This window comes from Plutella xylostella, chromosome 29 (genome assembly GCF_932276165.1).
Source record: "Plutella xylostella chromosome 29, ilPluXylo3.1, whole genome shotgun sequence".
NCBI classification, from domain to species: domain Eukaryota; kingdom Metazoa; phylum Arthropoda; class Insecta; order Lepidoptera; family Plutellidae; genus Plutella; species Plutella xylostella.
The window spans coordinates 4,246,659-4,270,282 of record NC_064009.1 but is presented as its reverse complement, the minus strand read 5'-3'; the positions used below and the strand labels follow the sequence as shown (position 1 = coordinate 4,270,282).

General features: G+C 37.7%; 2 protein-coding genes across 2 annotated transcripts; both read right to left on the bottom strand.

Moving 5' to 3' along the window:
* Nucleotides 1–1,830: 1,830 nt before the first annotated feature.
* Nucleotides 1,831–4,190, bottom strand: LOC125488545 (pyrimidodiazepine synthase-like). Its single transcript, XM_038116406.2, has 6 exons — nt 4,129–4,190; nt 3,905–3,965; nt 3,396–3,563; nt 2,872–3,029; nt 2,167–2,409; nt 1,831–2,083 (listed from the first exon to the last, which is right to left on the bottom strand). Exons 2-6 carry the CDS (start codon nt 3,933–3,935, stop codon nt 1,940–1,942), a joined length of 744 nt encoding a protein of 247 aa, XP_037972334.2. The 5' UTR covers nt 3,936–3,965; nt 4,129–4,190; the 3' UTR covers nt 1,831–1,939.
* A 370-nt stretch (nt 4,191–4,560) lies between these two features.
* LOC105393989 (RAB11-binding protein RELCH homolog) lies at nt 4,561–23,502 on the bottom strand. The gene is made up of 16 exons (XM_048631480.1): nt 23,170–23,502; nt 22,925–23,095; nt 22,355–22,515; nt 21,996–22,211; nt 21,421–21,731; nt 18,490–18,675; nt 14,872–15,034; nt 11,814–11,979; nt 10,950–11,321; nt 10,451–10,802; nt 9,945–10,229; nt 9,670–9,788; nt 9,088–9,217; nt 6,909–7,096; nt 6,318–6,447; nt 4,561–5,844 (listed from the first exon to the last, which is right to left on the bottom strand). The coding sequence occupies exons 1-16, from the start codon at nt 23,432–23,434 to the stop codon at nt 5,604–5,606; spliced, it is 3,456 nt and encodes a 1,151-aa protein (XP_048487437.1). The 5' UTR covers nt 23,435–23,502; the 3' UTR covers nt 4,561–5,603.
* Nucleotides 23,503–23,624: the final 122 nt, after the last annotated feature.

Genomic DNA, 23,624 nt, shown 5'->3' with positions numbered 1-23,624 from the left:
AATAAAAACATAATATGGACTGATGATTACCGGATTTCTTATTTCAAGCTTCGCTACTACTTCGAACGCACACCAATTTTTTCCTTGTCAGAGCGAGAAAAAACACAAGATCTTATACAATTTTATAGAGCGACATCTCTTTCTTTCACCTCTATTGAAATACGGAACGCAACATCGGCCTGATATCGGCTTACTTCGGCTACCGTTTCAAAAATAATCACTAGTCGTTTCTTGATATATTTTCTACGTTGTCCCTGGTCCGCGGCTCAGTCAAAACCGAGGTGGTGGTACCAACTGAATCGGCCTAAATTTTTCAACTGAGTTTTAATTGGCTTTTTTGGATAGCGACTATTAATCGCTGGGAGTAAGGCTGCAGTTATGAATGGATGCCAATTGTTCAATTTTATTAAGCCACTGTTGTGAAAAAATTTCCGACTTTTCAGGGTCAAATATAGGTATGATGTCCGGTTTCATATTCGAATTCTCAAAAGAATATGGGTAGACCTTACTTGAGGGTAGTCTATTCGAAGTACTTGGCTCAGGAACAACAGGCACTGGAGCAGGCTGCGGGGCGGGATCTGATGATTCTGTGACCACTGTTGCAGTTGGAGCAGGCTCTGGTGAAGCTGCACGCCACGGTCTCCATCGTTTGCCAGGAAGCAGTTCTTCCACTTGAAAAGTGTCTCTGTTTGTCTTTCGCGATCGCTTCGGCATCGTGGGGATCACGATCCCACTTCTGAAAATGTTAAAAATAATTCCTATAAGAACATGTTGATTTTAAAATGAAACAGGGAATAACGTATTAGCAACTTTATTCAGGGTAGGAAACATAACCAACAACAGTGAAACAATAATAACACACAATTATTCATTATATCTAGCTATTTATGTAAGTTTTTATAAATATGTGGTTACCAAAATGTTAAAAATAATTCCCACAAGAAAATGTTGATTTTAAAACGAAACAGGGAATAACGTATTAGCAACTTTATTAAGGGTAGGAAACATAACCAACCACGGTGAAACAATAATAAAACACAATTTAATTATTCACTATATCTAGCTATTTATGTAAGTTATTATAAATATGTGGTTACCATACAAATTTCATGACCAAAATACACCAATTTACAAGAACTTGAAAACAGAGTACCTAAAACGTTTTGCTATCGTTTTAACCAAAGCATAAGTAATTTAATTAACAAATAACAATCGGGTGTACTTATCTTAATGAGGTGTTCACTCGTCGGCTGCTGTCACAAAAGTGGGAGAGGCCTTACGCCTGCGGTCGTATTTATAGGGCACGTGGTGGATGTGATGACCACGAGTGAAAACCTCCAAAACAATAAAATTATCGCTTTTACAATTTATAATAAATCTTTAGATATTTAAACATTAATTTTAAAGTAATTATTTTGAATAAATATGATTGAGGAATGAAATTCAAAGTATAAAGGATAATAATCGTCACTGACTATGTTTACTTCACAATGATTACCAAAAATCGTTTTACAGCTATAACCAGTAGTTGTTTTGAAATATTTATAAAATCTTTAAACAATAATTATCTTCATTAATGCATGCATTTTATATTATGTATAACAAAATGATTCCAGCAGATTGAGCATAAGCACACAGTCGTAAAGTTACAGCCTACCAGTTGGTTGAAGTTATTTTGACCCGTGTGCCCGATGAGGGTTACATTGCATTGGTATAACTATACATCTCACTTTTTTATACTTAAATAAGATAAGTAAAAATTTTCTGTTTCTTAATTAATTTCATGCCTTAAATAGGTATTTCATAAGTAAGATGTGAATTCACAACGCATTTTAGGTCAGTGGGTGAATTCATTAATTTTATTATGCACGAAATAATTTTCAAAAAAGCGTGTGACTAGCAATTGCCCTGACTTTTCCGTGTTCTTTCTTAGATGGAATCAGCACCCTTCATCGCTAGAGAGGAGAATGTCATAGTCAGGGTCTCCAGTGACGAAGGAATCGGTGAATTTGGCGTATATGTCTGGAGGCAAGTAGTTGGACATCACCGCTGGCAGTTGCTTCATAGACTCCATGTACGTCAGCTGGAAAAGAGATTTCTGTTAGGAATCCGTAAATGGGTGTCTACTGTCTATATATTTATCTACAGTAGGTATTAGGTACTAACCAGAGTCTTGTAATTAGACTTGTCAAGAGCTAACTCAGCGTTTCCCAGCGGCAGAGCCTCAAACCGCTCTAGGAAGGGCCACAGAGTGTAGTCCACCATGCCCGCTTCAGCACCATGGAGGAACTCCGTGCCTCGTGTCTCCAGTTCCTTTTGAAGAAGCTCCAGGCCTTTGTGGAAGATCTCTGGATGAGACGGCTGCAAGCCTTGAGGGTTGTAGGCTGCCGTGAAGTACGCTGTTATGACCTGCAGAGGGTGTGGTCATTTTAGGTACTTAAGTAGGTATATACTTAATCCATGGTGACGCCCTTCGACTAGATACCAGCATCATTAGTTTATTTATGCTTATAAACAGGCTATAGACATTACGTAATAAGACCAATGTGAGACAGGGCCTACCAGTTTGACGTGAGGCAGCCGCTTTAGATGCTGACTGCTGTGGCTAGGCCAACCTCCTCTTCACATGAACTTTCTACTGTACCAACCAACAAGACATGTGCAAAAACTAGTGTCAGGTAGGTAGGTACATAGTTGATTAATCTTCTTATGTTCTGCAAGTTATAGCAGGTAAGGTACCTGAATTCCGATCGTGTAGGTAGGACCGCCGAGCAATCGTAACGGACACGAATGTCCGTTACGATTGCTCGGCGGTCACGGCGAAGAATAAAGGAAATGACTGCATAGACTAGAACTCGTACCCATACTCACAGTATTAAAGTTCTCAACGACGAGCTGGTCCTGAGCCCTGCGCAGCGGGTCGGAGGCCTGCAGCGGGCACTCCGGGTACTCCTCGTCCAAGTACGTGTTGATCACGTTGCTGTCGAATAGGGCCTTGCCTTCCTCGTACTCTAGGGCTGGCACCGCTCCTGGAGGTGCGCAATGCACATGTCAAAGTAGTAGTAAGTATGATGATAAGGAGAATTCAATCCTTGTAGCTTGCTAGCCCTATTCTCGTGCTCAACATCTCTGCGGGTGCGTGTTGTTTGTAGTGAACACCTGGGTATATAGGGTTCAAGCGGTTCTAAACTCCTAAAGGCCAGAGGCTACTAGACTTTAGGGAATTCTCCGATAATACCTACACAGCAGTACCTATGTAAGAAATTAAGGGGGTGAGGGAGGTCATGCTAAATGTAGAACTTTCGCTCTACGATTAAAACGTACACGATGACGACATAAGTCAAAAGTGAGAATCAAAAATTGTTGTAGGTAACAGTTGTACCGCAATACCTTACCCTTAGGGCTAAAGTTGAAGATCCATTCAGGCTTCTTGGTAAGGTTGATGTAGACCACATCATAGGGGATGTTCTTAGCATTCAGTACCAGGACACAGCGGCCAGCATATGGACAGAATCTCATGGCAAAAAGCCGCAGTCTGCCATTATATGGAGGCAGAGCATCTCCTGAAATATTCAGTAAGTGAGAGAATCGTCAATGTAAACTAGCTAAGAAACTAGCCCATCATAAGACAGGTATATGTATACTTTCCTAATTAGGTACATAGTTTAAGATGCTATACAAAAGAAAGATCGATTGGCAAATAATGTAATAATTAATTCATATTCACTTAAAAAATAATGGCTCCCCTCCTCCTGTTAAGGAGGTACCTAACAATGAGAATTCGACCAACTGCTTGCTTGTTATTAATGTTATTATTAGCTGAAAGGAAATCGATAAGAGACCCTTCCACGTGTAAGTAAATAACTGTAATAGGTAACTACTTACATAATAAAGTAAGACTTACCAGTTTGTAGATGTTTCTCGGTCATTTTCATTGTTTTGGGTCCTCCGATAACTGCTAGCTGCTAAGAACACATATTTTAAAGAAAATAGTAGTTTAGTAAGTACTTAATTAACTATTAGAACTTCTAGGTCACGGGTTTGATTCCTATGTAGGTGGAAACTAAACACATCACGTCTGAAGTAAAAAATATATATACATAATTAGGTATATTTGATTTGACTTACAATCACTTAGAAAACAGAAATGCCCAGTTATGCAGGAAAAAAACGGTTTTATTTTTTACGTCTATCCTGCATACAACGGGCGCTTCGATTGACAAATGAAACAACTTGTAAATATGTAATTACTAGACTTGGATCCTTAGTTCAAGGGTGTTCTACCTATGAGTTTACACGGCCCACTCTAGGGAGGGCCCTATCATATTTTACGAGTTGTGCCGAAGCTATTCGGTGGTACTCATGCCAAACCTTGCTACAGCGGCAGTAGTGGGATTTGGTACAACTACAAGCCAATATAAAATAAGCCATTGTTACATGTTCTAAGCTAAATCAGCATTAGTATCAATTTTAGTTTGAGCATGATGTCAATCTTCAAGGGGAACGATAAGACTTCTTTATACAATAAAATGATGTATTAAAATAAAAAACATATAGGTATTATGTAATAAATAATTTAATTACGAAGATAAAATTCAACATTGTGCTATCATGAATCAGGACTAACAGAATGATTTATAACGAGGCCTCAGTAATTAATTAAATCCGATTTTGTACTGTGGTATACATAAACTATTTTTGATTGAAAAAAACCATCTGATACGGGTAGGTCATTTAACTTGCCCTGTTTAATTTTCCCTGAAAAAATACTATAAAAATTATACCTAATTTTAAAATTTATTATAACATAAATTATTATAAATGAGATTCTTAATTAAATTATTTGTAAGTAAGTACATTTCGAATTAAATTTAAATTAGTCACATTATTTAAAAAAAAGTATCATAACAATAAAATTTAAATATGGAGGGAATAACATAATTACAAAATCTTAAAGTCACTGATATGATATAATATAACAATAGCAAGATTTTTAAAGGAAGCACTCAGAAATGTTTATAATTTTGTCAAAAATATCAGTGAGGTAAGAAGGAACTGCTGATATTTTTCTACTGATATAAATAAATGGACATGGAATGTAGGGCGTGGCATCGGCACAGTATATTGGGGGGGTGATTTTGAAGCAAACATAGTATAAATTAAAAGCTGTCCAAACCAAAGACTACCTGTATTATAACGCTGATCAAATCGAGTCATATTAGTTCTCACAATAACCACATTTTGGCAGGATAAGATTTAAATTCGTTCCTAAATAGTGGATAATAATTCATAACATCATTCATCTTCATGTTTCGAAACGAGCCTGCCCAAGTAATCTCTCTCTGTTGCTTTTCACCGACAAGCTAAGATGAAGATTTGCTTGTTGAGCATCTACCTAATATAAGATAGAAAGTTTAACAATATTTTACATGTTTCATAGTCACAAAAATATAACTATTTAATAATGTAACAGACTGCTCAGAGTGCTCAGTATTTTAAAATTGTTGTTGAGCATACCAAAAATAACCGCGTTTTTTTAATTCCAAACTTTTTACTACAATCTTTAAAAACTCAATAATTAAACTTTACATCCACGGTGCGTGCTACGTTTTCTTTTTGAATATATTCGGTATGTTCATATTGGTTTTCGATTGTTGGAACATTTGCGTGACTCGCCTGCCCACCGCCTCTTGAGCCGCAAGGAGGTTTGACGTCGTCGGTTTTGCGTCGCGCGATGACGTCACTTCCCTCGACGGCGTCATTCCAACGACGTTGTGGATGAGCGCTTCTATCGACGATTTGTACTGTGCCAGGCCCGGGGCTTGCACGCCTTCTTCTAGTTTTCTGTGGGATTATAAGAAATACGTAAGTCATAAGATTTATTTTTATTTTAAAAATATTATAGTCAGATGCCAGGAAAGATGGAATAACAAAGTAAAATAAAATCCATTAATGGCCTTATTTATAAACAATGTTAGCAAGCTATGTTAATTAAGTTGCTGTGGATTTCTGTTAATAAATAAAAACATAAAAATAAAATTATATATTTGACAGATACTTTTAAAAAACTTTACTTTACTTTTTCGTGGGCCCAAGTAAAGATAGGGAAGCGTGGCGAAGAATGTCTGTAGCCCTGAGCTCCACAGGGGAGTAACAGGACTATAAGTAGATACTTTTAAAGTAGGTATGAATTTTTTATAATATGTAGTATTTCTTCTAAATCACATAATCTGCAGTAGATCATCAAGCTATATATCGCGGTCAGGGCGCAGCGCTATCCGGAGCCGCTAGTGATGTGCCGGCGGGTAGTGATGTACCTGAGGGCGGGCGGCAGGAGGGGATGCTCGGGCGCGTGGTGCGTGGCCTGCGTCAGCGCGGCGGTCAGGGCGGCCGCGCTGTCTGCCGTCAGCGGCGCGGTGGAACAGAGGGAGCAGAGCAGCTGGATCGCTGTTGGGGAAATTAACGTAATGTCAGCAAAGTAGAACTTTAAAGGGAAACGTGTTTTTTATTTGTTGTAGTATAGTGAGCTGAAGACTTTTTCATTTTTTTTGAGCTAACTCATAATGAGCGGCATTTAATGGTATTGTATTTAACGTGACTTATTGATACGGCCACTCACTAGTGTCTATGGTTCATATAGACGTATATTAATCTATTACTAGATGTTGCCCGTTTTGCCGTAAAAACAAGCTTATCTATATGTTAATCCAACGCTTCCTACGCCAAATTTCGTCAGAATTGATCAATAATTTTCCCGTAAAAAACTAACAATCATTTTCACTTTATTCTTTATGCTATTAGTAGTTATAGCCGCGCCCGCGGCAGGGGAGGCCAAGATAACAACAACATACTCACAAACTGTCACGTCTAGAATATTAGTAAAATTACACCAAGTATAGTAAACTGACCAGTATCATCGCCCCCTCGGCCGGGCGTCCCCAGCAGCGAGGCGAGTGCGTCGGCCGCGCGCGCCGCCTCCCCCGCGCCAGGGGCGGCCAAGGCTTGCTCTAGTGCGGCCCACGAGCGTTCGCGCTGCGGGCCGCTGGTGTGCCGGTGTTGGGCAGCCCAGGCTGGGATTGCGGCTTCGCGGACTGAGCTGCGGATGGAAGTAAAGGGACAGATGTTAGTTAGTTAGTAACGTGGTAGGTATACAGGGTGTTAACTTAATTGCGTTGGAGCGGGAAATGGTAGATACAGCTGATGATACTGAACACGATAAGACATTAAAAAACGTATTTTATTTGCTTTAAGCTGACCAACATAAAACAGTTTTATTTAGTACATTTTAAAATTTCATAGTCACCCTATTCAGGTTTAGGTACGTTTGACAGAATGATCATGAACTTGAAAGCCAAGATCAAGGCCAAACAATTCAAAGCCAAGGTCAATAAAAAAGTATGCGTGCATCTGCACCACACTCGTGGAGCCACATCGTCAAGGTACCTACCGAGATTTTGGGTACTCAAAGTACCCAATCCATTGTAGACATTTCATTTTACTCCATAAGTATAACTTTATTGATACACAATTATCTTTTATGAATACAGAACATTTTCATTTTATGCTTCATAACATAGGTCACACGTAGGTATTCACAGCACAGCACAACATAAAACGAAATGAGGAACAAGGCTTGGTAATCAAAAGATAGAATTGTAGGTACCTTTTCCCTTTTAGGTAATAATTGTAAAAAAATATTGTAAACAAGTAAACAACAATGACTGACTGACAGACTAGATCCACAGAGGAGGTAATGACTATCATAAATACTCGATGGTTATGATACGCGAGATTGTTATTATTCTACTGGTATTTAAAGTGAGGCCATACTTATTATGAGGATTTCCGTACTATTCGTCATCAAAGACGTCTCAGTCTCAATCACAACACAAATCGAGATGAGCGAGTGTAAGTAAACCAATTCGTCATTGAAGTAGACCCTGTTATCATCCTGTTATGCATTGTGGTCTTTTAACTTTAGCTGCATACAGACCGGCCAAACGAACGCCAACGAACGGGTTTTGTTGACCTTCGTTGCTCAATCTGCCCCTGTATTATGTATGATAAATGTCCATCGGTGGACGTTCGTTGGGCCGGTCTGTACGCATCTTTAGGTAATAAAAGAAAAATAAAATGTTGTAAGTATCAAGGGTGAATACTAAACGCTTACCTTATTCTGAGTAAAAAGGTTTAATTATTGTTCTGAGCTCCTAGAAAGTCATAAATTATATTCTGTACGATCTATCAAACTTTATGATAATCAGCTGTTTAATTGTTGATTAGTATGTCATTAATCACCATGAATAATTTAAATTTTATTTAATAATTGTTATTACCTACTGTGTAATTAATTACAATCATAGTTACATCAAATAAATTATGAAAAGTGAAGTTTATAACAAATTTATAGTGTGTGTTCTTTTGCAATCGAATGTCTCATTGGTTATGTGTTTGTGTAGGGTGACCATGTTTTTGATTAAGGTAAAACTTTCCACTTTACTTTAGACTTTAAACATAAATATTGGAGATTTTGATGTTTTTTTTCTTAGAAACGTGCTTGGTTAGACTTATACTAACCCCCATTTCCCGCTCAAACGCATTCTAGTTAACACCCTGTATTGCACGTTGCTGATATCGCAGTCAGTTGTCTGTACTTAGAGGTTAGCCTGGTCGGCAATAATAGCTGCCGTGAAACTCGTATTTTTGAGGGAAAGTACAACAAGTTTGAGGACGAAAGGACGGTTACGAAGGGAGCATCCAAGTCTGGCGCACCCAGTCAGCGAATGATGCTATTCGGCTGATCCATACGCCACGGTGACAAACCCTAGCCGCGCTCTAGTGTTTGTCACCGACACGCTAAGTACCTAGATGCAGCAGCGATTGCTGTGCAATAATAAAAAAGCTATATCTTACCAAAATATTTAGTAGCAATCTACAGGGTGTTTGCAAAAATGGTATACCTACTACACTAGTATGTTATATCTCAGGCCGAAAATGAAATCGGGCTTAGATACAACAAGCTGCACACGTAGGTTTCGCCTTAGTATATCCTTCTTCGCAACCCCCTGTATCATGTATATAACTCACGTGTCCTCATCATGCAGTAGCGCCGTCACAGCCGGCAGCGCCTGCGCCCCCGCGCCCGCCGCCGCCACCAAGCCCGCGACCAACACGCGCGCCGCCGCCCCGCTCGCATTTGACACACTGTGAGCTGCGACTGGAGGGAGGGTTTATGTTTAGGTGTATTCGAAAGAAGGACAGAGAGGGGTAAATAATTGAGGGGAGGAAGTTAGTTAATAAAGTATTTCGACATAGTTCTTTTATCATCTGCAAGCGGCAATGAGTCAGCAATAAATGCCGAGTAATTGAGGAATGGTAGTGGAGTAAACGAGGTTTCGAACGTGGGTCAGCCTTCCAGCCTGTTTGGACTGTCGATCTTAATTGAGTAGTAGCCAGATGAGCAATGCCAAAGACAGATAGTGTTGTGGTGCTCGCTTTTCGGAGAGGACTATGACCAGAAGTGGATAATTATGGGCTGATTATGATGAATACCCCGGATTTGAATCCCGGAGTATATTATAACAGTCTTTTTTCACCCGGGTAATATTTCTTCGGATATTGGACTGATTAACCGCCACATACAACACTTTTTTTACATAGTTTACTCACATTCTCTGAGGTGTTGCAGGTACACATCCAGTAGATCTGGCTTGTTCTTGGCCACCCACTGCAGAGGCACTGATAATACATTCACGGGAAGCCCTCTAATACTGCTGTACATTATCCATCTGAAAATGTATTGAAATTTAAGACATGAGTGTGTGACTGCAAATATAGGATTTATAAAAATGGTTATCTATCAAAAATGTATTTAATGAAAGAGAAATTTTCTAAGGCTTTGATATTAAAACCACAGAATAAGATAAGAGAGACTAACAACTTACTTCTGTACAAACTCCCCAATCTCATCAACATCTTCAAGCGCAGGTAAAACAGTAACAAAATAAATTCCAACTACAACCGTGCTGTCCACATTGATCGCATGTAATTTGTCCATCTTTTGTTCCAAATCTGTTATTATCTCCATAAATATAGGTTTCAGAACGTGTGTTGTGAAATGCACCTCGAAGCTATCTACGTATCTACTGAACAGGGATATTAAAGACGAGTAGACGTTCGGTTGGTTTAAACTCTTGCTGTTTGTTGCTATTTCTAGTATTTGCTTTGTTCTGAAATGGAATGAGATTTTATTTTAATACGAAATATTTAAATATAAACACATGTAGGCCCGTACACAAAACTGCAAATCAGCGCGATGCGAGCTCACAAAACACGTGACATCTCGCTCTCTCGTATGACACACCTGCCCGTGGAAGGGAGATAGCTTTATACGATGTGATTTGTGTTCACAACCATAGATACAAACTTATTTTTCTAAATGTATACTTACATATTTACAAACCAGGTCAATTCTGGCCATCGCACATCAGGCTTATCTTTAATTAAACTATTCATTGCACCAGCCAACGCCTTAACATCAACATTATTATCAACAACATAACATTGAATATCCAAGAAATTTTCTGGTTCATTCTCTAAAGGAACTTCCTGGTAGTTCATAATTTCCATATCACAGTGGTTCACTTCTCTAACTATTTGTACATTGACTACGAAGGCCAATTTTGCTAAAACTAAAACTCTTAATATATCTAAGTGCAACAGCGCGCCTCTCCATTCTTTCTCGGTGCACAGTTTGTTTAAATTCGTTAGTATTTTGCTGCAGAGATCTGTTGAGAATTTTCCTGCAACCACAAGATAATTATTAGCTTTCATTACATCTAAATACAGTTCAACTTTTAAATTAAAAAAAACTCTATTATATTTTCACATGAATTTTGAGTTGCAGAAGTGTATAAAGTAATACCTATCTATAATTACATGAAACTTACCAGCAATTAAAGCAGTCCTCGCCAAAACAGGCACGAATATATTAACGGTATCTTTCACATTTTTCTCCACAGGATCCTTGAGGAAACCAAACATCAGACTCTCCAATTGTCCATACTTATGTTCTCCCACAGGACAAATTAAACACGCAGCTTTCAGCCCTAGACTTCTGACTTCAGTCTCGTTGGATTCACACATCAGTATAACCAGGCTAAGTAGAAGAGACGTGCACAGTTCTATGGATACGTAGGGCGCGATCGACACGCAGATTTGGCTGGCTAATAACTTGCGTTCGGATGATCTGGAGGTTATGAGCTCTGCTATTGATGATAGTACTTCGCCGCTGCCGCCCCATTTCACTATTAGACATGCAGCTGTAATAAGAAAATACAAGATTAAGATTTTATTTTATTTGTATTGCATGTATTTATTCATTTATTGGTATCAGCTTCATGTTTGTACAAACAGAAAACTACCTATCTATCTATTTATGACCCAAAGAGCCTAAACCCTTCTGTTATAATTAAGCCAATCACCATCACTTACAGTCACAGTAGGCTCGAGATGGTAGATCACAGATTGATCAACTGTGGCCCAACCCAAAAGCTCGATAATTATTTTAAGATTTTTCCAATTTTACTTTCGCAGATATTACACCTATACTACAACTAACCTTCACAAATGCACCTAGTCTCCTGCGCGTCGGGCTTCTTGAGTGGCGTCAGCATAGTGACTTCACTAGCCTTTGGGTGTACTTATTACTGATGTTATATATGAAAATACCGGCTTCTTGAGTAGCGTCAGCAGAGTGACGTCACTAGCCTTCAGATGTACGTATAAATTACTTATGTATTACATAAAAATACCTTCACAAATGCACCTGGTCTCCTGCGCGTCAGGCTTCTTGAGTAGCGTCAGCAACGTCTGCAGCAGTCGCGTGCGCCGCGTGACGTCACTCGCCAGTAAGTGAACGCAACATGCCAGTAGCGCCGCCGCCTCGCAGCGACGTGAAACTAGCGTGTGGGGGATTATCTGCGGATGATAGACAGATAAATAGAATATACTTTATTTATACACGAAACATAGAATAATAAAATTAACAAATTGAAAATGTTACGTCATACTGAACCACTTTTGTTTATTTATTTATTTTATTTTACTTTATTAGGAAAACTTACAGCTAAATCAATACAATTAAACAAAAATAAAAGACAACAAAAAGCCAATTAATAGTTTCCACAGATACACAAAAGGATACATAACAAAAGTCTGTAACATTAAACACTAAAACACACGTACACTGGCTATACTAGTTAAACTGGTTATAATAATTATAATAATAGACCTTTTAACTTAACACATAAAATTGTAGGTAAATATAGACATAAATTATTGACTAATGCCCAAATATCCTGGCAAGTGAAACCACCCGCCACCTTCGCCGTTATGCCAACGATGCAACGAAATTTCGCACAAAAACTATCCTAATAGCCTCTATGCTTGTACAGAATAGGTCAACTTCATCAGACTCGCACAGCCGATTGACCACGGTGCTGGCTCGCACGAAAAATGAGTTTTGCTCGTAGTTGGTACTGCATTGGGGTACATTCAGCACCGCCTTTTTCCGCGTCATTACTTCGGGAACTCTAAGTTTTACCAGCTGTAATAACTGGGGACAGTCTATGTCACCTCTTACTACTTTCACTAAGAAGATAGCGTCAGCCACAGTTCGTCTGAGTACGAGGGGCAAGAGATGGAAGCGTTCGCACCGGTGTTCGTAGTCAGAATAGGGCACCTTGAACTTAAAGCCTAGGTAGCGAGTAAATTTTTTCTGGATCCTCTCTATTCTGTTGATATAAACATTATATCGAGGATTCCAGATCTGGCTGGCATACTCGAGATGGCTACGCACATAAGCACAGTACAACAATTTCACTGTTTTCATACATTTGATAGGCGTGTCCCTGCGAGATAGGATTCGTAATGAAGAAATCCGCAGGAGAACTAAAGTTACCGACATAGCCAAAAGGATTAGCACGCTGAAGTGGCAATGGGCTGGCCACGTAGCCCGCAGAGCCGACGACCGCTGGAGTAGAAAGGTTCTGGAGTGGAGACCCCGTGTCGGCAAACGGCGTGTCGGTCGCCCCCCAACCCGTTGGTCTGATGATCTGCGGAAGGTAGCGGGAAGCCGCTGGATGCAGATGGCGGGTGACCGTTTGGGGTGGCGATCGTTAGGAGAGGCCTATGTCCAACAGTGGACTACGGAAGGCTGAGAGAGAGAGAGAGAGAGAGATACATTTGAAAGGTTTGGACGACCGCATAACAAAGCCAAGTGCCCTCGATGCTTTGCCCACGATGCTATCTATGTGCTGATCAAAAATGATCTTACTATCAAAGACGACACCTAGGTCGCGAGAGGAAAACATCCTTGCTAGGCACTGATCACGGATTAGGTAGTCGGCTATGTGCGATGTCTTTTTCCTACTAAAAGAAACAATGAAGCACTTCGACACATTAAGGTCTAATTTGTTTTTAGCGCAATAAGAGTCCAGCCTAGATAGATCTTCCTGGAGGAGAGTAGCATTCAGTGCATTGTTAACAGTTCTGAAGATCTTCATGTCGTCTGCAAATAAAAGATGGGAGGAATTTACGAAGCAAGAGTCGATATCACCAATAAAAACGATGAAGAGCAGCGGCCCTAAAAGGGAACCCTGGGGCACCCCGGAAGGAATATCCTTCCAGGTTGAGGTAAACCCGTTGAGGACAACAGCCTGTGAACGATTAGTGAGATAACAAGTGAACCAATTTAACAGATTGTGCCGTACGCCTTGACTATGTAGTTTATTAAGTAGTAGATAATGGTCAATACGGTCAAAGGCCTTGCTGTAATCTGTGTAAATTGCATCCACTTGATCCCCATCAGCCAGGTGCCTGGATAAGAAATCGTTAAAAAGCAGTAGGTTGGTTACTGTGGACCTACGCTTGAGAAAGCCGTGCTGTGCAGGACTAAATTGCAGTTTCTGTATGACCTTTGTCACTCTAAATATGACTGTATTGCTCTGAACAATAAGCTCTGCTACCGCGTGCCCGGCCGTGCGACGCCCGCGCGGGCTGCACATCCCTATCAGCTTTTCGCTACGACCACAGCCCGTACTAACGCTGGCAAACGTGAGCCATTTAATCGCCTATGTAATTCATACAATAAATTGTTTGGTGGTATCGACATCCTATCAAGTAAACCAAGTAGTTATAGGAGACATATCATTCATATTCTTGAAAATTTACCGTAATATAATTATTATTATACCGTTTATATACATACAATATACAATATTGTTTACAATACCTAGTACTTAATAATATCTAACTATCATATATTATAATTGCTTTGTATACAGGTATATATTTTTATATTTTTATATAGATTTTTACAAATATGTACTTAATAATATGTTTTATCATTGTTAGATAATTGTTTTTGTCTATTGTTTTACGTGTCCCATTTATAATTTTAAGTTAGTTTATTATTTTAATTTTTTTTAAATAAGCTAAATAATATTTGTTTAAATCATAAAATACTATTTTTGTAATCCGTGGTTAACTGTGTTGGTAGTACATTGATTTAATACCATAATGTTTTAATGCCATGATTTGTAACATACACTGTACTACTGTTTGTTGATCTTAAAATAAACAAATAAAAAATAAAAAATAAATAAATGTATGTTTGAGAGCGTTATACAACTGGTTGTACACTATTCGCTCCAGAACTTTAGATATTAAGCACAGCTTTGATATTGGCCTGTAATGCTCGACACACGACCTGTTCTACGACTTGTTGAAAATGACTAGCGGAGTCACCCCCCTTTCAACTAACTATACCCAACTTTTAACATTTTAATTACACCATGTACGTAAACTTACCCTAGGCAGCGTGTCGGCGACCAATTCAAGCAGACCCGGCAGTGTGATAGGCTTTTCACTGTTCACCAACTCTGTCAAGAGGTCACTGGATAGTGGCTCGCTGATGTCCAGTGTCTCCACGCACCACCTAAGGATTGACACCTTCAGGGTATTCGGGAGACCGCTGGAAGGGTTAAATCATTTGTTATTATTATGTAGTACGTAGTCATAGTAAGTCAATGTGGCAGGGCTTATTTGACTGCATTATGTAATGCATGCTTTTGGTTACTAAAGCACCGAAAGTCAAAATTATAAGGTATATTTGACGCAGTATGTAAAGAATCTTTTCATAACATTGAATCGAAAATTTAGGAAATATGAACAGGCGGCTTTATGCTGCAAAAAAAGATCTTTGCAGGTAACCTTATGGGTTATGTAACATAATAAAAATAGCTGTATAAATCAGACTAATCAATAACCATTTTACGATATTATGGTTTGAGAAACCGTGAATACTTGCGACAGCCATGACAACCAAGTCAATAGATCCAACAATTTCTCTGACCCAACATAAATTACTATTCTGTTATTAAAATGCACGGTTTAACCTACTTTTTGAAATCGAACATACGTGTTTTGTTTACTTAGTAGTATGGTTTCCGGTGCAGGCGCGGATCCAGACCTCAGAATAGGTGATGGGCAAGTCTAAAAAAGTTATTTTGCCTCGCCTTGAGGTACTCATAGCTGTTTTTTTTGTATGCGCTTAGTAGTGATGATTATTATGGCTATGCTAAATGAAATGTTTGCATCTCTAAAGTTCTCTGTATAAAAAATCGATAATTCGAAACAGTAAAATTTTCAGTTTTTGAAATTTTTTGCCAACAAAAGTGTCTTTTTTTCGGTAAAAGTTATACTAACAATAGTTATACAACTAGACTAAATTCTCATTTAAATGAGGCTAATTTCATCTCGATAGGCCAAATAGTTTTTTTATGATAGGTACAAGTACCTACAGCTATTTAAAACGTCTGGAGAAGAACTGTGGAGGCCTTTGTCTCCTGGAGTTAGAGGAAATAAACAATCTAGTTATTTAAAAAAAAAGCCTTTTCTTGACAAAACAGTGTTTCAGATTTCCTAAATTTTGACCCAAATACAAACAAAATCTGAATATTACCAACTCAAATTTAAAAAAACTTATTTTAATAAAATTATATGTTTTAAAAAAATGTAGGTAAATTTTTTGGTGTCGAAATTTTGGGAAATTTTGTGGGTGGCACTTTTTTATTGCTCGTATTTATTAAACTCAAGGGAGACACTTGATTCTAACAAAAATGTGCACTTTAAAGCTTAATATATCGTAAACCAATCATGGAATCAAAAAATTTTTGAAAGACGTATTCAACGATATCTTAAATACACTATCAAAGCAAGGGGAAAAAATACCTATTCATCCTCACGTTACTTACGCAAAAAAAAGTTTTGTCGGGGCCGTAGATTTGTAACAGGGTTATTGGTAAGTAGACCTGATCCTTTCAGCAGGTGATAGAGGAAGGCATTTCCAGACCATTGAACCCTATAATGTAGTATCCAAAACTTAACCATTTCTAAAATATTTAATATATAAGTTAAAAAAAAAATTGTCAAAATTTTATGCATTAAACCAAAAATAAAAAAAACTAGCCATATTTCAATTTTTTTATTTTTTTGCATAAGTAGGTAATTAAAATAATCAAATGTGCATTGTTCGACTTAAATTAGACACAATACCTCAAAATAGTTAAACATTTTTTAAAAATATTTAGAATCTAATAAGTTAAATTAAAAAAGAATGTCATATGATAATTTTTTGTGCACTTCAGCTTAAAATCATTGTCAACTTATAAGCTTTCAAATAAGATAATTCAATATCAAATCGATTGAGGTATCACCAAGATATGGCCAAAACAACCAGAGAAGGCGGACAAAACTCAACAGGGGTTTCCATACTAAAGTCAAGGACTGAAAACAATCACACTTTTTACCTTTAAATTGGGCTAATTTTGTTACTTTTCCTGTTGAATTTTGTCCGCCTGTGCTGGTTGGTTGTTTTGGCCATAATATCTTGTCATATGAAAATCTTTTTTATGTAACTTATTTGTTTTAATGTTTTGAATATATTTTTAAATGTTCTATTATTTTGAGGTACCTATTGTGTCTAATTTAAGTCAAATAATGCACATTTGATTATTTTCATTACTTAAGTAAGGTGCTATTTATGCAAAAGAACCAAAAAATATATAAAATTATGGCTAGTTTTTTTTCGGTTTTAAACATAACATTTTTAATTAAAAAAACTATTTAAATATCTTAGAAATGATTAAGTTTCGGATTATGCATTATAGGGTTCAATCGACTGGAAATGCCTTCTTCTATCACCTCCTGAAAGGATCAGGTCTACTTGCCAATAACCCTGTATATTTGGGCAATAGAGAGAAAATTATTATTATATATTATTATTATTTCCTTTTGAGGTATGGAACCCTAAAAACTGATATTCGGGCCATTATGCCAAAAAAGGCTTTCTAAATAATATTATCACAACCACTACTTATTTTGGTTACCGTAATCAAACCAGTCTCGTTGTAGAAGAATGCCACAATTTAACAACAAAAATTTTGTGTTACGGTTACGGCTTACGCCCAAAGCCACTATTTACCTACACGTACAAAAGGCAAAGTTTTAGCATTCTACGGGTTTGCATTTTAATGCTACAACTTTGGTTTCGTGCACAACACACACATTGCCTATTTTTGAAAATACTAATATGTCTATATTTTACGTACGTTGTGCACGAAACCAAAGTTGTAGGATTTTACCCGTAGAATGCTAAAACTTTGCCTTTTGTACGTGTAGACAGGTAAATAGTGGCTTTGGGCGTAAGCCGTAACCGTAACAAAAAATTTTAGCATGACTGAAAATTTTATGGTTTTTGAATTCTTTAACTATACGGAGGGCTATCGGGTGGAAAAAAAATTTTAGCATATCCTGAAATCATCATTACCAACACATAATAAAATAGCAACACCTCTAAGGTGATCAAATTACTAAAATATAAATGTTAAATTCCCATGGTTTGATATGGCCAGCCATTTAGGTGATGGGCATGCCCACCTTGCCCATATGGGTGGATCCGCGCCTGTTCCGGTGTATGTAGTCTGTAGATAAATATATTGTTTTTAAATTCAAGGCAAATGTATGCGAATGAAGCGTGCAAGCTGTGAAATGAGGCTGCAGCATCTGAACAGCCTTGACTCATGCGATCTTACTGTTACATTATTATACTATGTACAAAACGGCCAATTTAATATTGTGCTGTGAATTGAAAATATAAACCTTACACATAGAATGATAATGCTAATGGCACACAAAAGGGCGTCACTTCTAAACTGTTGCGTAAAAACACAGATAGAAATCTAAAAATTCTGTGTCTTCAATTCTTTAAAGAAAATATATTCAGCTTTTAGACACTAGTATTCCTATAATGGCTATATTAGTAAACTTATATCCTGGAAACTCTAGTACCTATACATTAAAAAAATTCTCGCCACTTACTTCTATACGATACGACTAAATATAAACAAATTAATTAAACCTTCTCACCTATCGATCCACATCTCCCTGCTACCCTCGACTCCCGCGTTCTCGTACGGTACCCTAGTCCACTCGCCTCCATCATTGATGCTCAGAGTGTCGTCGAGTGTGGCGACACTGCCGCGCCGGTGTGGCGTGTCGGCGCACCCCGCGCTAGGGTCTAGCGAGCTGGCTGTTGAACTGTCTTTCTTGGCCCTGGGGGTGGTCATTAATAGAGGTATAATTACACATAGTACGGAAGAACTGTTGGCGGACCACCTGCTAAATGGTCTGATGATATCTGCAGGGTAGCGGGGAAGTAAAACGGAGCGGCACAGGACCGCAAAAGATTGCCTTACAAAAAAGGAGGCCTATATCCATCAGTGAGCGATATAAAACTGATGATGATGACAGGCGGCCTTAAAGCAATCTCTACCAGTCAACCTTTGAATGGATGAGGCAGTTTTAACATAATTTATAGTTTCCGTAATATAATATCGTCATTGCACTCCAGTACGCTGAAGTGCTGACGTTGAGTTATGCTTGACGATATACTAAGTTCGAAGAGTGTCCATGCAATCGCTATGTTCAATGATATATATTATTTTAAGAATCTACCTACTTGTATGTATAATATTTATTGTATAATATTATCATAGTTCTCCACCATTCCTAGGTACTGTTGTCTCATGTCATGATACCGATACTAACAGCTTGCAGGACGTAGCCTTGATGTAATCATGATAAACCAAAAGTAAATATCAACAGTTAGCCACTAGCCTTAGATGTCTTTCAAACATAATATAACATTTACTATGTAACAAATTACTCATAGGGGCAGTAGAGGCAATGAATGACTTTATCTTATAGGAAACTAGCTGTTCCCGCGCGCTTCGCTTCGCCTTAAAAAGTTTTCCCGTGGGAATTTCGGGATAAAAAGTAAAGTTCTTTCCCAGGGTCTAGACCGTATGTATACCAAATTTCATCCAAATCCGTTCAGTAGTTTTGGCATGAAAGAGTAACAGACAGACAGACAGTTACTTTCGCATTTATAATATTACAACAGACCAATGAGATCCTCACAAATGCGTTTATTAGATTTCCCATCGCATACTACTGAGTTTTACAGTAACTCATTTACTGTGACATAGGGCGTGCAAAACCGGAAGGTTTTCAAAACCGGTTTTGAATTTTCGGTTTTCAGCCTCAAAACCGGGTAACCGGTTTTTCACCGGTTTTGATATTACTTAAATATTTTTTGTCATACAGTACTAATTAAACAAGGAACCCATATTCTTAGATAGAGATATCCACAAAACATACGAATAAAACATTTTTTATGATATACTTACCTATTTTTAATCAACCATATGACAAATTAATAATTTAGTGAACAGGAAAAAAAGTTAAATAAGAATTATCATAGTACTTACTGTTATCACATCTAAAAAAAAGTGTGTGGCACCTTAATGGTGTTTTTATATCGTTCTGTTATCATCAATAATTGTATATTTTAAACATACAGGCAGATTTTGAAAAAAAAAACATTTATCGTCTGATTCTTACGACCACTCCATAGTAGCAGTAAGATGATGAATGTTTTTTTTGATGTATTACAGATTTGTTCATATCAACGCAACGAAAGAAAGCCTAACTCATTGATGGACACGACTGCATTTGATTTGACGTCCTCAACACTTCATGAAAAAAGTCCATAACGTCGAATGCAGTCCCCGCACTTGGCCTAATTATATTTCCAACAACGGTCAATGCAGTCCTGTTTTACCTAGAGTTTGTATGAAGACCACCTTGTTGTGCTTTATTGGGCCAGATTTCAACGTTATAATTATGTGCACCCAGAGTACCTTTTTTCACACAGCAATAAGTTTTCATACAGCAAAAAATGTGAACTCACACGCACACATCGGTCACTGACGTCGTGTTTGCTTTACTGCGCCTAGGCAGAGTGCCGGCATGTGCACCAGAAAATCGTCACTCAATTTCCATACAATATTTTAGTGCTTTTTTATGAGTTTCACCATTAATCTAGTGTCCATCAGTGTGCCAACCGATATACAAATTCTTTTATTTTTAGAGTTTATGGGTTCAACTTCTAATGTATGTAAAAAAGTATATAAAAATACGATCAAAATCGGTGAAAACCCGGTTTTCGGTTTCCGGTTTTGAACTCTCAAAACCGGTTATGAAAAACCGTGATATATTGTCCGGTTAACCGGTTTTCCGGTTAACCGGTTTTCCGGTTAACCGGTTAACCGGTTTTGCACGCCCTACTGTGACAGCTATAAGACTGTGGAATGCATTACCTGTAAATATCCGTTTTGCGAAGACAGCTATAGGTTTCAAAAAACAGGTAAAAGAACATTATCTTTCCTCCATCTTGCAATAGTACCTACCTATATTATATAAATCTATATAACTTTGATTACATTATGTATGTATGTATTTAAGTATTTATTATTAAACATGAATGTTTACTACACTTTGTACACCTTCCTCATTTATTCTTTAAGTCTCTCCTCCACCCAAAGGTTGCCTGGAAGAGATCGCTTTTAGCGATAAGGCCGCCTATTGCGTTATATTGTAAATTGTTATTTGTGTAAATTATTTTTAAGTCAATAAAGTAGTATTCTATTCTATTCTATTCTATTCTATATTAGTTAGGATTCAAACTCATAATTATGTACTTGGAATGTGATGAAGTAATACATAAGAACACGTCATGATACGTGACTATAGAACAGATGGATCATTGTAGATTCACCCATTAGCTTCGCATGTGTTGCATAAATAATTTAAAGGTAGATTTCAAATAAAAGTGAGGATCTGAACATTTTAAGATTCTTGCTATCAATCAGAGAATGTCTGACAATTTTTTAGATGAGGCAGGTATTTGAAAGCCTAGTAGCCTAGTAGTCACCATATTGTTTACTAAAGACTTACATGGTTTTATCACTCTCAATCATTTCAAATTGCTCAGGAGTGGCACTGTGGGTTGAATGCCCACTGCCGTAGTGATTCTCAGTAGCGGTGCACGGAAGTGGCTGATTGTCTTCCTCTAGTTTATTCCTCAATAGCTGCAGTTTACTCTCTGGAATGTTCAGGTCTAAGCCCTTGCTGTCCGAGCCAGGACTCGTTAAAGAATTCAGGCTGACAATGGCAGCATCATACAGCTTCTGGAAGTTGAGTTTCTCAGTCTCCAAGGCGATGATCTTTTGTTTGAGTAGTTCTATCTCTTCTGCTTGTACTAGAACCTACAATAGAATATTTGTATTAGGATTTTTTGGTATTTTACCCAAGATATGACAAACTTTTGTATACTTAATATACCCATTCATTTATTTACCATTACTCATCCCTAATATTATTATATGTACAGTATTACATAATGTTAAAGGGTCATAGTTTTAGCTTCTTGCCCCCTTCTCCATAGGCAAAGAGTTTTTTCCAAATGGTCAAAGTCAAAAGTCTAGGGTTTTGCTTCTGTTAAGAAGGTGTAATTTATAACATTTTTTTACCTCATGGCTCCAGTTAGCATCAGTGGTTGCATGTGACTGGCAGCTGACACACACCTCTTCATCATTGGTCTGACACTCCACATCAACAGTTTCCCAACACATTTCAGTAGAAGCATCACTCATTGGCACATTCATATTGGATGTGCCCCAAAAAAGGGACACTAGGCCTGATGGCCGAGGTAAAATCAAGCCAACATCATCCCAATCTTCAAAGTCCTAGAAAAGTTGATGAATTATTATTTGAATGAGTGTGAGATTTTAAATGAAGTATCTATTAATATGAAAGGGTTCAAATTTTTCGTTATTAAGTAGGTATTGTTTTTTCAACAACATATTATGGAGGTTGTTATTGAGTTTACCTGATCTGGATTTTCATCAGAAAATGTTATAGATGTGAGCTTGTAGTCTTGAAGTAACAGATATTCATTAATTAAGAAGTTGAGGGCTCTTTTCTCATGAGGTTTTAATGCTCTCTGATTTGATTTATCCTTTGGGTTGTTATCCAGGCCTGATTCTCCATCTGAAATTAGATAACAGTTTATGTCTTGTAGCTTATACAGAAACTTAAGAGGTTTGGCCATTCGTAATAAGGCTGAAAAGACAACATTTAGAATCTAAATTGCTTATGTTATTACACTTTTTAGTTACCATTTCCTTTCTGAATTTTTAAACTCTGTTAATTTGTGATTGTTTTTATATTTTGTTATGTGCCTAATAAGTGCTGAGCATATCTGTAATTGGTACATGTTACAGAAAAGTACCCATCTAACCTATTTTGTAAGTGTATTATAACATGTACTGTTGATGTGCCATATTAAATAAATAAATAAATACACTATCCAAGATTTTGGATTAGACTATGAAGTTTCTATTTTTGTAAATGTATTTATTTTGTGGTATGACCAAGTAAAAACTATTTAAAATTTCACCTGCAAACTGCGTAAGGTTAGCCCTCAAGGAGTTTATAGTTTCTCTAGCCTTTCTCAGTTCAAACTCTAGCACGGCCACATCTCCTCCGCTGCCGGCCCGGTCCCCTCCTCCATCCTCCGAGTACCGAGCCGTGTCCAGTGAATCCAGAGTCGCCTGGCTAGGTGTACGGTCTAAAACAATTAAGTATTAAAATTTAAGGTCAAACTTTTTTAAGCTTCTAAAATAAAATTTGTAAGTAACTTACGCATAGATCCAAATTCCTGGGCCCTAGATACATGCTGCTCGAAGTTACCAGGATTTGAGAAGAACTCTCGAAGCTGTGGGAGCTCTTTACCACTTTCTACAAGCTCAGTGTGAAGTTCTAAAGCTGTAAGGAAATAGTTGTCCTTCAATAGCTTCGTTGCTATGTCTTCGTAAGCTAGATGAGGCGCAGTAAAAGAACTATCGTCTAAATCTTTATACGGATTCATATCTTTTGAGTTATCCTGCACATCACAAGCAATTTTCATTAAAACACAGGTTTTCTCATCATGAATGAGAACGAAAATGAAAAGTTGAAAACATTTGTGACATGACTTTGGGATTGTCAATGTGTTAATCTGTGTATCTGTCATTTGTCACTGATATGCACACTCATATGTGGAGGCATCGCAGTAGCCCACTCCGTGGCGGGGCGGAAACCGTAGTTGTAGTCCGGTA